A 14,430-nucleotide genomic window follows, 5' to 3' on the forward strand; every position below is an offset into this window, starting at 1 on the left:
GGGTATAGGGGACTTTCGGGATAGCATTCGAAATGTAAATGAAGAAAATATCTAATAAAAAAGAAGAAGAAGAAGAAGAAAGAAGTGAGCTACCATGTAAGAAATGAGGCTACCCTGAGTCCCTCATGTTGTGAGACTCCTTAAAAATGGAGTGTTATGCAGAGACGGAGGCCATGAAGGAGAAGAACCACCTTCAAGGTGAAGCTTGCAGTCCATTGAGTTAATGGCACACAGGACACAGACCAAGTACTTGGCAGATCCCTTCCAAGGTTCTAGACCTACATGATCGCTAGCCAAGTTAAACGACTGATTAAAGCTATGATGGTCGGTTACCAGCTGTGGTTAATGGAAGTTGTCAGCCAGATTGTGTCCCTGAAGACTCCCTTTCCATTTTATCTTGTCAATAAAGCTGATAAGAATGGATATCATCAATGGGCTTCCTATTAGAGTTAGCTCTGGGGACAGAGCAGAGGGGAGGTGTGTGTGGTGAGGGTGGGGCTGTTGTGTCTTCTCCATTCTGCTTTTCCTCATCTCCAGGGATGTCCACTTCTCTACTGAGGTCACAGCTCTGCATGGACTCATAAGATAGAGGCTATTAAAATGCCATCCTACTACATTGTTCTCAAACTCTTCCTCTCTCCCAGCTCATCAGGATTGGCCAAACTGCCGACCCTCCATACAGAAATGGCCCCTCTGAACATTTTCACACCTTCTTGAAGTCCCTCTCTCAACACCTCCTCAAATCATCCTAATCTGCCTGTGTTATCATTCATGTTCCTGTGCAAAGCTACAGACTCTCTAGGCAGAAAAGATTTCCCCACTGAGATCTTGGGTGGGGCAGACAGAAAATAGATTCTAAGGCCTGCTAAACCCTGGGTTAAGAGAAGCACTCTTCCTTGTTCTAGCCACAGGATGACTTAAGCGATCTGTGGGCGAGTGGGTGAGTGTGTGTGTGGGGTGTCCCACTGAGCTTGGGGGAGGGGTGATAAAAATCTTTCTAAACTCAAGTATCCAAGTCAAAAGGTTTCCCAGAATTTGGTGTAAGTCAAGTTAAACATCAAGGACAGTGAGCCAAAGGACCCTAGAGGATCATCGTCCTCCTCCTCCTCCTCCTCCTCCTCTTCTTCTTCTTCTTCTTCTTCTTCTTCTTCTTCTTCTTCTTCTTCTCTTCTCTTCCTCCTCCTCCTCTTCCTCCTCCTCCTTCCTCTTCTTCCCCTTCTTCTTCCCCTCTGTCTTATTTTTCTATCAAAATGGTGGTGGTTTAATTATCAATCTCATCTTGTCTGCCCCTCCCAACTGTGAAGATGAACCACGGCAGAAGATCCTTATCTGAGAGGTGCTCATTGCTGTCATAAGCATCAGCAGTCATCTTCACTGCAGTGGCTGTCGGCAGACTGAAAGCGAAGTCAAGGGTCACGACTACAAGATAGAAGTTTGCCAAGGCTTAGTTTGACCCATTCATATAAGCAGCTAGTGTGAAATGGTGCCACTCAGAGGGGGTGAGGGGTGTCACTCAGAGGAAGGTGAGGGGGGAGTGCAAACAACCTTAGCTGACCTTTGACATCTTCCTTCTCTTACCCTCTGTGGGAGTGGGGTCTGAAAAGGAATGGCCTCTTATGGAAGTACCAAGTTGGACCCTGCATATCTAGGATCTTGGGAGGCTAAATCAGCAGAACTGAAAGTTCAAGGCCAGCCTGAGCTATGTAGTGAAACTGAGGCTTTGTTTCAAAGCAAACAAATAAAACAGGGGGTAGTGAACTCCAGCTTGCCTCTGGTCCCTAGAGCTGGCATTATATTGTCAATCTTAGTCCAAACCTTTAGTGTCCAGGCCTTCAGGAGGGGTCCTATGGCCCTGAACACCTCCCCACTCCCCTGTCTTAGAGAGGACAGTCAGAGAATTTGGCTTAGGAGGCCATGTGCTAACCAGCAGCGCTCCCCATTTGCAGGACTCTTGTCACAGGTGCCTGTTAAGAGGCTCTCACTACCTAGTGGCCTGTCTCCCCACCTTTCCAGGACAGTGTTCAGAGGGAAGCCACAGTTGGTTTGACTCCTCAGGCTATTAACTCTGCTCTAGAGCTCGTTAGAGCAGAGGAAGATCTCATCTCCCATGAGGGAACAAGATACAGAGGTGTGCTCTACCCAAGAGGGAATTCTCATGCCCAGAAATAGAGCTCTCTGAGAAAGGGAGACTTTCTGGTTTCCAGGAAGCCTACGAGTGTCAGGGGTCCAAGCAGCTTACCACGTCCATCCCTCAGGACAATCTCGCCCTCGCCTGTGATCCAGCGGTAACATGGGAACTCGATGTAGTCCCCGTGGGGTGTCTTCAGTGTGATGTACTTCAGGTACCAGTCATCGTGGAGCCAGTATTTGCGCTTCTCAATTTTGACTAGGTAGATCTCGCCCAGCTCCTCATCCACCGTGACATCGTAGGAGTCCACCTGGGCAGGAAAACAGGACAATCAGCCACCACTGCCTCCTGGGCCTGAATACTGATGCTGTGGACAACCCTCCTTCCTCAATGTGTTGCTCTAGCACAGCAGATACTTGAGTTAAGTGATAGAAAATGGCAGTTCAAGATCATTCTAACGGTTGCCTTCATGAGAAGAAGGTCTTCCTTAGAAGGAAAGCAGAAACCTGTACAGTTAGACCCGGTTCGCCACCTCAAACATCCAGTCACTCCATCTGACTTCCCTAGCCTAACTCTCTTTCTTTATCACATGTTTTCCATACAATTTAGTGTGTAAGCTGTGGACTCCCACTGCCTTTGTGAGTTTTCTTTTGGTCTTAAGTAACATATGACACGCATTGCTGCATTAGGCAAATTTGTCCACTTTTCTCCTATTATTTTTGGCTTCTGCTAATTTAATTCCCAAGCTTGACTTATCTAAAATGGGACAAGGAAGTTTTTCTTTCTATATAATTAATTTTTATAGCTGATGATAATCATAAGTTTGTGAAGTACGATATGACCTCTCCATATAAGTATAGAAAAAACACTGGCAAACCAGGGTAATTGACATTTCTGTTACCTCAAATACCCATCTAAGAAACATTAAAAATTTTCTCTTCAGACTTTGAAATATACAAAAATCATTATGAGTTATTGTCACTGTACCGTGCCATGAAAAATTAAAGCATATGTCTCCTATCTAACTTTATTTTGGTGCCTACTCTCAACACCACCACCCCTACTCCTTCCTGGATGCTACGGACTGTGACTCTTGTCTCTATTTCTATGTGATCAGTTTTTGAGCTGAAGACATTCCTGTGTCACTGGAGCCCATCTGTGTAAAGTTAGGGTCCAGGGTCTTGCAGGAGGTGAGGCTACCTAAATTAATGAAGAGATTCCTTAAGAATCTTGGCTAAAGATATATGAACGAGTATTCATATGAATGAGTACAGAGAATATAGTGTATATGAATGCAATGGAATATTGTTCAGTCTCAAACATGTACATATGAGGATGTGTGTGTGTGTAGGACAGTGGGCAACCTTGGATGTCATTCCTCAGGCACTATCACCCCCTACACCAAGTCAATGTCTCTTACTGGCCTAGAACTGACTAAGAAGGTTAGGCTGGCTATCCAGAAAAACTCAGAGATCCGCCTCTCTCCTTTGTCTCAGAACTGGAATTATAATGTAGCCCCAGGATTACTGGCTTTTAAAAAAATATGGGGTCTAAGGATCAAACTTGGGTCCTTGTGCTTGCATGGTGAACACTTGACTGCCTGAGTATCACCCCAGCTGTGTTTCTTCATCTTTTAAGAAGAGATAACAGCTGGCTTGCAGCATCATTGAGAAATCAGAGTGGCGGGATACTTGAGTAGCTACCATCTCCAAGGGCATAGTCCACTAGGTATATATATTAGAACTAGCTATGACCAGCCTGAGCCATCCCTTTGCACTGCAATTCATTCATAGCTCCAAGTGCCTGTGGAGTGAGAGAAACACTCTATGTGTTCAAGCCCTGGACTTGGTGGATGGGGAACTCTTGTAAGGACAAGGGACAGTGGGAGGGACTTATTTATAGTGCATGCAGAGGAGAGGGAAGTCAGCCTGTGGTCAAGACCAAAGGGCAGCCACCAAGAATGCCTGGACCCAGCCCCAGAGCAGCTGCTTCAGAGGAAGTGGTTTTCCTGTGGCATTGAGAGACTAGAGAGGACGGTCTTGAGGGTTGGAAGGATGACATCAGGGGTGAATGAAGAGAAGACACCCATTCTAAAGTAATGAGAAAGATCTGAGGAGAAAGCCATGTACTTTGAGGCCATCTATGCAGCTACAACTGGTGACCTGTAAGAAAGACACTGAGCAGCTGGGTGGTGGTGGTGCATGCCTTGAATCCCAGCACTTGGGAGGCAGAGACAGATGAATCTCTGTGAGTGCGAGGGCAGCATGGTCTACAGAGCTGCAATTCTAAGACAGCCAGGGCTAGACAGAGAAATCCTGTCTCAAAAAAATCCAACCAAACTAAATTAAACCAAACCAAACAAAGCAAGCAAGCAAACAAACAAACAAACAAAACAAACAAAACAAACAAAAGACAGACATACAGAAACAGTAGCTTTTCTGGGGGAGGGGAGGCTGACTCTTTAGCACACCTCTAGTATAGTCACAGGAAATGGGACCTTAGAGGTCCTTAACTCCACCTGGCTGGGGACCGCAGAACTGCACTGGATGAGACCATTGTGCAATCTTAGAGGGACTTAATCGGTAGGATCTTCCAAAGAAGATGGAGGTCAGGCCTGTAGTCTGGCTTATCTCTTGTCAGCCCAGAGACCTTGCTGCTCTGCCCTCAGGCCTGGATGTGACAGGAGATAAACAAGAGTTGAGGGGTTCAGTTAGAACCCCAGAAGTCTTAGAGATAAAGTATGTTGTTTGTGGGTCTAGAGTTCCAGAGTGTATTTAGAACAAGATCACAGAAAGCAGAGAGAGGCTTCCCTCCAGGAAAATACAGGGTGATAGGTGGTGTCTCACAAAAAGAAGGCCTCAGAAGGGCATGTGGAGCCACCAAATGTGCTGACCTTTTCTGTCCTTGTTTATGGTTGAGTGTGTTGTCTATGTCCTTGACATACTGAGTTCTTTATGGTGGACACTATAAAGGGGGCTTGGTCCAGGTGCTCAGGAAATGCTGCACATGTAAATGTTGATGTGGACAGTCACTCCATTTTACAGGTGTATCTGAGACTCAGAGAGCAGGTAGTGATGTGTTAGTGAGTGACTGACCACCTCAGAGGTACAGAGAGCAGAGAGGAGTGGGCAGGAGATTTCAGATACGGGGAGCTGGCAGAACAATATTCTCAATTCAGGGAATTCACACAGAGGAGGACATGGCTAGAACACAGATCTCAAGACAGAGATGCCACTGCATTGGTCAGAAAGCTGGGGAGAGACACAAGAAGAATGTAGTTCACTAGCCCAAGTCAGGACAACTCTGTTGTATATTTAATTTTAAAGTATCGAAACACAATCGTACATCAGTGGCAGGGATACATTCTAGAAAATGAAGTGTAAGGCAATTCTGTCATAGTGTATATTTACATGAACATAGATATATATCATACTACACACCCAGGCTACATGGTATAGCCAATTGCCCCTAAGTAATATATATGTACTGACCATTGCTGTATTGAATACATTAGGTAGCATATAGTAAGTATTTATGTGTTTAAACATACTGAATATTCCAGGAAAAATGAAATTTCAGCTCTGTCATAATCTTATAAGGACACCATCATATATGTGGACTGTTGTGACACAAACATCATCATGTGGTATATGAATATCTCAGCAAAATGGTGTTGATCAGCCTCTGAACTCTCTATCACCATTTTATAAACACTCGTCTATTCATTTACACTTCCATCTCTGCCAGAGGACAACTCAGTATTCCTCAAGCACTGTCCACCTTCAGTTATATCACTTCTCTGTAGATGGATGGAAGAGAAAATGGATCTCTCCTGGAGCGACTGCATGGCCAACTTGGCTGTCCATCTTGGATGGGGTATGAGAAACTGGTGGGAGGAGGAAGAGGCTGTAGAGCAGAGAAGGGGGTGGGAGGCTGGAGGGCAAAAGAGAGACTGGGGCAGAGGGAATGAGAGACCAAAAGGCAGCAATAAGAAGAGCAAAAGTTGCAGAGAATGAGAACACTGGGAGCAGTAGTCAAGAGGATGTAGGGACCGAAGTGGGAAAGTGAGGTTGCAGTTAGGAGACGCTGAAGGAGAGAGGTAAGGGACATTAAAGTAGAAGAGGAAGGAGAGCTTGGAGGGTGAACAGCGGGAGAGAAATTGACCATTGGGGGATAAAGGAAGGAAGAAGAGGAGGACGAAGGGCAGAGGTAGGGGAGATGGATAGTGAGGGAGAACTAGTATATGAAGGCTGATGAAGAAAGAAATGTTTGTTCCCCATCAGTATTCCCTTCCTCATGAAGAGGTACTATAGAATGTACTCTCTATAAATATAAGAATATTTGTTGGATATATTTGAGAAGCATATTACCTGTAAGATGAATTTACATGTACTGAATATGTTCAAGAACCATATACTCAGCAGGACAGCCTATCCTTAGCTTTTCAAAGTACCGTTGAGCAGTTAAAGTAGCCAACTAAGATGCACTCAAAATTTCGAGATTTGTTAGAGCTGTGCCACATTGGACTAGCTTATGGAACAAAGCCATTCTGTTCCATCTGGGTTCTCAACAGGGAAACACTGAGTGCCTGACTCTCAGGAGAATCCCATCTGCAAAGGTTCCTGACCCGAATCCCTACACAGAACTCATGTGGGAATAATGGGGGATGGGCAATAGTGGAATTATTAAAACAGGTTAGCACTGACCATTATTCGGTCGTACATTAGGAAGGGGTGCTGGAAGTGACTGGCCGGCCTTCACGGTGGCTGCTATTCATGGAAACAATGTGGCACTTTTCTAAGAACAGTGGGATAACCTTATCTTCTTAGCTAACACTTCCCTTAAGGTTTCTTTTCTACCTTTACCCAAAAGGGACATCTGGACTTTAAAGATACACTGGCCACAGAATGAGGAAGTGGCTCTGGACTGTGCAAGACAAAGTATGTAGTAACTTTGCATCAACAGGAACTTTCTCAAAGGCTGTTTTCTTTTTCTTTTTTTAAGGCTCTTTTTGCATCCAGCCAGAAGACAGCAGTTCACTTGAGCTGTGGATCCCTCCCCACAATGGAAATATGTATGCAAATCTCTCCTGAAATTTGCCTCTGGGGTTCTTGCTAAGGTGTTTAATTAATGTCACCTGAATGACTTTTCAGGTTGGGAGGCAGGACAGAAAGGCAAATGATGAACAGGACAGGCCTCTTCCTGTCCAGTCATTTATGATGGCCACATTGCCATTCTTCTCCTGGAGGAAATGACACATAAGGTGTTCTGTGCCGCACCTAGACTGAACCCACTGATAGCTAGATTTGTGGAGAAGCCCCCTGCAGTCCATTTAAAAAGAGAAAGTAATCTTTCTTCTCTTCTCCCTGTATACTGGGAGAAGCCCCAGTTACTGAAAATAAACACAAGTGCTTTAGAGGTTGCACAGGGTGTCAGCATCCCATACGGATGCCATGCTTGGTCTTTGGCAGCACCATTCTCTGGCCAACTCTGGTGAAACTGGGCAAAAGATGCCATTCTGAGGTCAACACCCAAGCTTGCTTGTTCAAGCCTGGTTAGAAGCTTGCTAATCAGGGCAAAGTACCAGGTCCCAGGATAGGGATGTAAGCATCATGCTTAGAGTTTGGGACCCAGAAAAGGGCTTAACTCTCATTTCCTTGGTTTAGGCTGGACAGATATGAAGTGAACTTTCCCTAGGAACTATCCAGTGGAAGCATATGAAATTGTCATTGTGCTTATCACAAATGGTTAATTCTAAGCAAGTTCATGTGGGTCGACTCAATAGTAAACTAAATGATAAGAAGGCAGCCTGGTAAAATCAAACCTAAGCCTAGTTTAGGATCTGGAGGTAGTAGAAGGAAGAAGAACTCCCCACCCCCACCCCAAGGGTCTGCAGCATGCCTATCTATTACAGACTCACTTACTGATCAAGTCTGATGTACTAGGCACTTAGTGGGTCACTGAAAACCATGACCTGCCTGTGTTAAGAGAAAGTCATGGGGCTAGACTTTACACACCAGCGCCATCCAAACGGAATGGTCTCCCACAGTGCCTGTGTGGGGCTGCCAGACTCCAAAGTCTGTATTTGGAGGGAAGAAAGGAAATCTTTCTTCCTTTTTTCCTTCAGAAGTTAATACTCAGGGAGGAAGTGTCCCCTCGCACGCACCCTGCTGACAGTCTTTCCAAAGGCTGCTCGGCCAGATCTTCCTTCCTTGAAATTCCTCCACTGGGGCTGGGTGCAGGAAATGTAGGGTACCTAAGTGTGGGGGGGGGCAACTCCTGGACTCATTCCTAGACCCCAAATGGGACTGGGCTCCCCCCAATGACGCATGGACCAGTTTTCAGTTTGGTAAACGGAGGTCCACAGTAGGGATAGAAGAGTGATTAAGCCCAAGTTGACTCCTGACCCTGGATCTCTGACTTACCCTGGACTTACACTGTCTACACAAAATGGCTAGCTGTCGAACAGGGCTTTCTATGCTTTGCAGTGGTACTGGACTCTGGGGCACTGGGACCTCAGAACTCACTAGTGAAGGGGCCTCTCACAAATTCTGGGTCCTGTTGGTGAAAGTTTGTGCCTTCTCTCACATAAGAGGCCAGCCACATCAGTCCCCCACATTGGAAGTCATTTGTCCCTTAAGATACCCGAGTCATCAGGAAGCCTAGGATGCCTCACTTGCCCTGGCATGCACCGACTCTGGCGCTGCATTAGATTCCCAGATGCGCTCACAAAGGATCTCAGGCGCGCTGGGACAGACAGTTCTCAGGTGCCTGCCTGTCCTGCCCCGCCGCCCTCCCGCTCTTTGCTGCCAGCCGTCGGTCCCAAGCGCTCATTCTCACCGCCCCACGTTCGAAGTCATTGTAGAATGCCTTGTCCAGCAGATGCTTCTCGCTGCAGCCCGCAGAGCCAATGAGGCTGAGGTAGATGTAGTCGTCGGTGCCCGCGAACCACTGGCTGCCGGTGGCCACGGTGACCGTGTAGGAGGGCATGGCTCCAGGCAAGTGAGTGCTGCTGGCGTGGGCGCAGGAGCCCGCGAAGCTCGGCGTGGCAGCCCACCAACTTCTTGACCCTGCTACTCGCGGCAGCTCCCTGCCACAGTGGCCAGCAGCTGGCCAGCCTCGCGCTTGGGTCCGGCCCCGCCCTGGGACCGGCCCTACCTTCTGGCGCTGGCTCCGCCCCTGTCTCTGGCCAGTCCCGGACACAGCACCTTCCAACGCATCCTTCTCTCCTGTGGCACTGGCTGGACAGTAATCTCTGATAGGCGGAGGCCCTTGTTTTCTGTGCCCCATCTCTACCTAGCTTTTATCCCTCATTCACTTTTGCTTTCATTAGTCAGTTAATCCCATATTACTTTATGGCTTCCTGCCTCTTCAGTGTCCCTCACTGACAGCTCAAGAACTACCTGTGTCCTCATTCAGTTGCAGCACACAGCATATTCAATGGTTACACTTAGAGCAGGGGGTCTGAAGCCCACAAGGAGAGCACCTGTAGCTGATGCCGCCGTGGACCCCAAGGAAACTTGAATGTTGGTTTCTTCACAAAATGAGTAAACCTTCTCTCTCTGGGCAAGGTACTGGGAGGGGTGGGGGCGGGGAGGGCAAACTGGGGGGAAATGGTTAGTGGTACTGGGAATCAGCCTTAGAAAGTAGTGGCCCGGGTGGGCGATTCCTAATCTGCACCTGTGGGACTGTCTGGAACTTTAATGGCATGCTTGCTGAGAGCAGACTTGTGATGGGAAAGGAGTTTGTCTTGTCCGGAGATGGCTTAAGGAGTTGGTCAAGACTGAGAGTCTTAGGGGAAAGAGTGGGAGCCTCTTCAGTGATAGCCTAGCTGTGCATTTTGGGCAAAGGTAGAAAAGAAACCTTAAGGAGAGTGATTGCTGAAAGGTGAGGAAGGCTATCCCACTGTGCTCAGAAAAGCATAACATTGTTGCCATAGAGAGAAGGGAAAGCAGCTGGTCACTAGAAGGTAGGTGGTCAATACACCCTCCTTAATTTACAGTGGAACAATGGGCATCATTAATTTGTCTGTAATAAATTGTGCTACTAGTTCTTGGTTATTTTTTTTTTTCCATTCTGCTTTTCCTGCCTTCCAGTTGATTGGATGGGGCTCACCTAGCAAGTGAGACAATGTATAACAATTAAATCTACAAAATCCTTCGATAATACCCTGCTCATGTTGGATGGAATGACTACATTCTATACATTGGTCATGCCACAGTCTAAGTGAGCTCTCTTCTGAAAGTTTGAATCTTCTTATTTCCACAGATCCTTGGCACAGTCCCTTCCCTTCTGGGTGGTTTCTCCTGCCTTCCTTCCATACCTCTAGATCTTGTGCAAACTCCTTCCCAGATGTTGCTTCTTCTGTGAATCTGTTTGCCTCTCTTTGACTGCTACCCCATCACTGCTGCTCACACTTACTGTCACATTGTCATTCTGTCCCAACAGGATCTGCTTTGTTGTCATTTCTCCCATCATATTATGAGCTGCTTGGGGGCTGGGATTGTGTTTTGCTCATATCCTAGTTCAGCACAATGTGGGGTACAGAGAAGCTGGACACAGGCCCTAGTTATTGTTAGTCCTCTGTTACTGGGGAATCTGTAACTTGCCAGGAAAGCAGGTGTTTGTGGTTGGAAAAGCAGAAGGGAAGGGAAGAGAGAGAAGACCAGCCCTTACTTCCCCTCGCTGGTGGCATGATTACCTGACTCATGCAGCGGCGTGTCTGTGAGAGCCCTGGAGCCTCTGCAGTCCAGTGCAATGGCAACAGGATGAGCCTGCCCCTTCTCCCTTGAGCCGGACAAAGCAGAGGTGGCTTCTGCTGGCCAAGGAAGTGACTGGAAACTTATCTGAGTAGTCACTGTCCTCTACAGGTGTGGACCACATCTAATTTTAGACAGCTTAAAAAATACAGAAAACCACAGTCAGACATTCTGCAGAAAGTGAGAGACCTTGGGACATTCAGCCTGAAATGCAATGTCTCCATCAAATCCCTCCCTCAGAGCCCAGGGAATCCTCACATAAGAAGAGGCAGAAACATTGTACGAACCAGAGGGGATGGAAGACACACACACACACACACACACACACACACACACACACACACACACGGTCCCTTAAATCCACAGGAGCAAAGCACATATGAATTCATAGAGACTGCAGTGGCATGCACAGAGCCTGCATGGCTCTAGACTAGGTTCTCCGAGTATATAGTGTGGCATCCAGTTCAGTGCTTTACGAGATTCCTGAGATAAGTGGCTCTCTGACGCTGGGGCTCTTCTCCTTCAGTTGGTTTGCCCTGTCCAACTTCAATGTGACCATTTTTGTTTCTTGTTATCATATTTTATTGTTATATTTTAATATCTCTCAGAAGCCTGTTCTTTTCTAAGGAGAGACAGAAAGGGAATGGATCTGGATGGGAGGGGAGGTGGGGAGGAGCTGGGAGGGAAAACTGTAATCAGGATATATTATGTGAGAAAAGAATCTATTTTCATTAAAAGGGGAAATGTATAGCCTCATCCAGGGGAAACTAAGATAAGAGAATTAAATGGGGAGCAGGAGAGAGCAGGGTATATGGGAAGGGACAGCTTACACTAAAGGTCCTGTAGAGAGGCCCACTAATGTAAAAGCATCCTAAAACATGTACATATATGAAAGGAAATTATATACAATTATATAGTTATATGGAAAGATATATCTATATCTATATCTATATCTATATCTATATCTATATCTATATCTATATCTATATCTATATCTATCATCTATATCTATATCTATATATATATTCATTCGTTCGGATACCAGACATCTATGTCACCAAGTAAAACCTCCAATGTCAAGAATGGGCTACATCTTGCTGAATCACTGGCCAAAGGTGTCCCATGGACCGCTGAACACACCTGCTATTGCCAAGTCTATTGGTTACTCTCCACAACCTCATGACAAGGCTCTATTACTGAAGATAACACGCACTTATGACATTTAACATGGAGAAGTTGAGCTGGTGCCCAACCAGAAACTTCAGCACTATTGACTAGCATTCGTGATGCTGCAAGGCACTTTGCACACCTCTGGAGGAGGAAGGTAACCATCAGCATCATCCATCTACAAACCCTGCAACCTACAACAGTGACCTGATTATGAGACACATTGGTGCATTAGTGGTACAAATGTTACAGGAATAGCCAATCATTTATTAACATTGGATTTAAGGCCCGCCCAATGAGATGAAACCATACCTGACACTCAAGTGGCCAAAACCTGAGGGCAGATAGTCATAGGCCCTGGGGAAAACCTACTACTGTTATTCTGCTAATAGAACATAGTAATAGATGGCTCCTAATAACATATTGCTATTCCCAAAGATCAGCATACCTTTCAACTCTCACTAAAGTAGTTTCTTCTTGCAGTAGATGGGAATTCACATAGAGACTCATAACTGTACCAAGTCCTGAGAGCGAGAGACTTTGGAGACCTCAACCCTAAACGGGATGTCTTTGTCAAACCCCTCCCCTTAAGGCTCAGTGATCTAACTGGAGTAGTCGGTTGGAAGATGGTATGGGCCAGAGGTGGTAGATAACTGCCAGATAGCAGGATCTTCTAGATACACCAGGACTGGTACACATGGGAGATCACACAGACTGTGACAGCAGATTTAAGACCTTCACAGGCTCAAGCCAGACAAAAGTCCTGGCACCAAAACAGGCAGTAGACATGGGGTCCCACCTCTAACCAAGAAGGTACTTGCAAGTGATACATGATCAAAAAAGGGAAACCAGTTTTTCCCCAATGGAGTCACTGGGTGTATCAACCACACACTGGAGCGGGTCCTGTACCCAGGAATAATTGGCCAACACAAACAAACTTTTGGTTTTTTGTGTATTTTTGTTTTCCTTTGCTTGTTTGTTTTGATTTTTTTTTTTTGAGGGAGGCTGTGATGTCGAGTGGGTAGGGAGGTGGGGAGGATTTGGCGAAAGCTGGGAAAGAGAAACCGTGACCACAGTATATTGTATTGAAATTGTAAATGAAAAATAATTTAAAAAATTATAGCCTCGGCTTCTTTTGTCCTATTAACATCTACCATGGTTCATAAAATTCTAAACAAACAGCAAACAAAAAAGCAAAATAAATGGAATATTTCTTACGCACTAGGAGTTGAGAGGAAACAAGTAATATACCCACTCCTCTCCCTTCCAGAAGTGTCAGTTAGGATTCCACTAGAGGAATAGAGCCCAGACATGTGCAGTGCATTTCACATTTCCAGACCATAGCTTCCCAAGCCCTGCTCTAGATGGAGGAGGCTCATAGTCTCAACAGACGTCCCTGAAGATGGTTATGGCGCCTCATACCAATCGTTTGCTTAGTTACCACTTGTGCCACCCAAGGAAAAGGCAAAGGGAAAAGGATGACTCTGGAATGTCCCCGTGAGCTTGTAAACATCCTGTTGGAAGGATACTGTGGCTTCTTCAGCCTGAGGTCAGAGCTCAATCATTTTCTGAACCAGCATTCTCCATCCTCTCTCTGCCTATCAACTCTGTGTCAGCCTTTTGCAGACTGGTCACTTCCTCAGGTTTGTGCTAGGAGGGGCACACGGGATACCCCATACCACTGTACCCTGGCCCCTAGTCTCCTAAGACCCAGGCAGGTTTACATGATGACTGAGTTCAACCATTCAGTTTTATTTAGGAAGAAAAAAAATAGTAACGAATTTTCTCCCCTTGGAACATCTAGAGCAAGTGCACAGGCATCTTCCAAGCCCTAAAGCACACACTCGGCAGGACTTGTGTGTGAGTTGCTCTTGGTTCTTATTTTCTTCAGAAGGGAACTCAAATCTCATTCTCAGGTGGAACCCCCCTGACAATGTCCATTCTGAGGTCAATCTCCACAGGGTGTCTCTAGGGAACCGAGTGACCAAACACAAGAGGAGTAGCTCAGTCCGAGGCTGAGAGTGCTCCTCGCTCCAAGACCTGCTGTGTCATCTGGAAGGGCGTTGCTAGTCTCTTCCTTCATGGTGTGTTTGTTTTCTTTGTGATGCTCATCACTGCCTAACATAGTTTTATGATTTTTTTCCTTGCTTTTGGTCTGTTTTCTAATACAGACAGTGTGTAGTTTGTTCATTCACACATGTTATCACTTAAACAAGGATTTGTGGTGGAGCAAGGGTGAGAAGAAAGGGAACTCACAAATGCTTAAGAAGTCTGTGCTACAAAGGATAAACAGGCTGAGAAAGAAATTAGGGAAACAACACCCTTCTCAATAGTCACAAACAATATAAAATACCTTGGTGTGACTCTAACTAAGGA

General features: G+C 46.0%; 1 protein-coding gene across 1 annotated transcript in view; it reads right to left on the minus strand.

Moving 5' to 3' along the window:
- Nucleotides 1–9,266, minus strand: part of Alox5 (arachidonate 5-lipoxygenase) — a 47,563-nt gene extending 38,297 nt beyond the window's left edge. Inside the window, exons 1-2 of the mRNA XM_021165878.2 lie at nucleotides 8,969–9,266; nucleotides 2,240–2,438 (exon numbers count right to left, since the gene is read on the minus strand). Coding sequence (XP_021021537.1) covers nucleotides 2,240–2,438; nucleotides 8,969–9,118 — 349 coding nt within the window. The 5' untranslated portion in view covers nucleotides 9,119–9,266. The remainder of the gene's footprint in view (nucleotides 1–2,239; nucleotides 2,439–8,968) is intronic.
- Between the last annotated feature and the right edge of the window lie 5,164 nt (nucleotides 9,267–14,430).

Source organism: Mus caroli, chromosome 6, assembly GCF_900094665.2.
Source record: "Mus caroli chromosome 6, CAROLI_EIJ_v1.1, whole genome shotgun sequence".
NCBI lineage: Eukaryota > Metazoa > Chordata > Mammalia > Rodentia > Muridae > Mus > Mus caroli.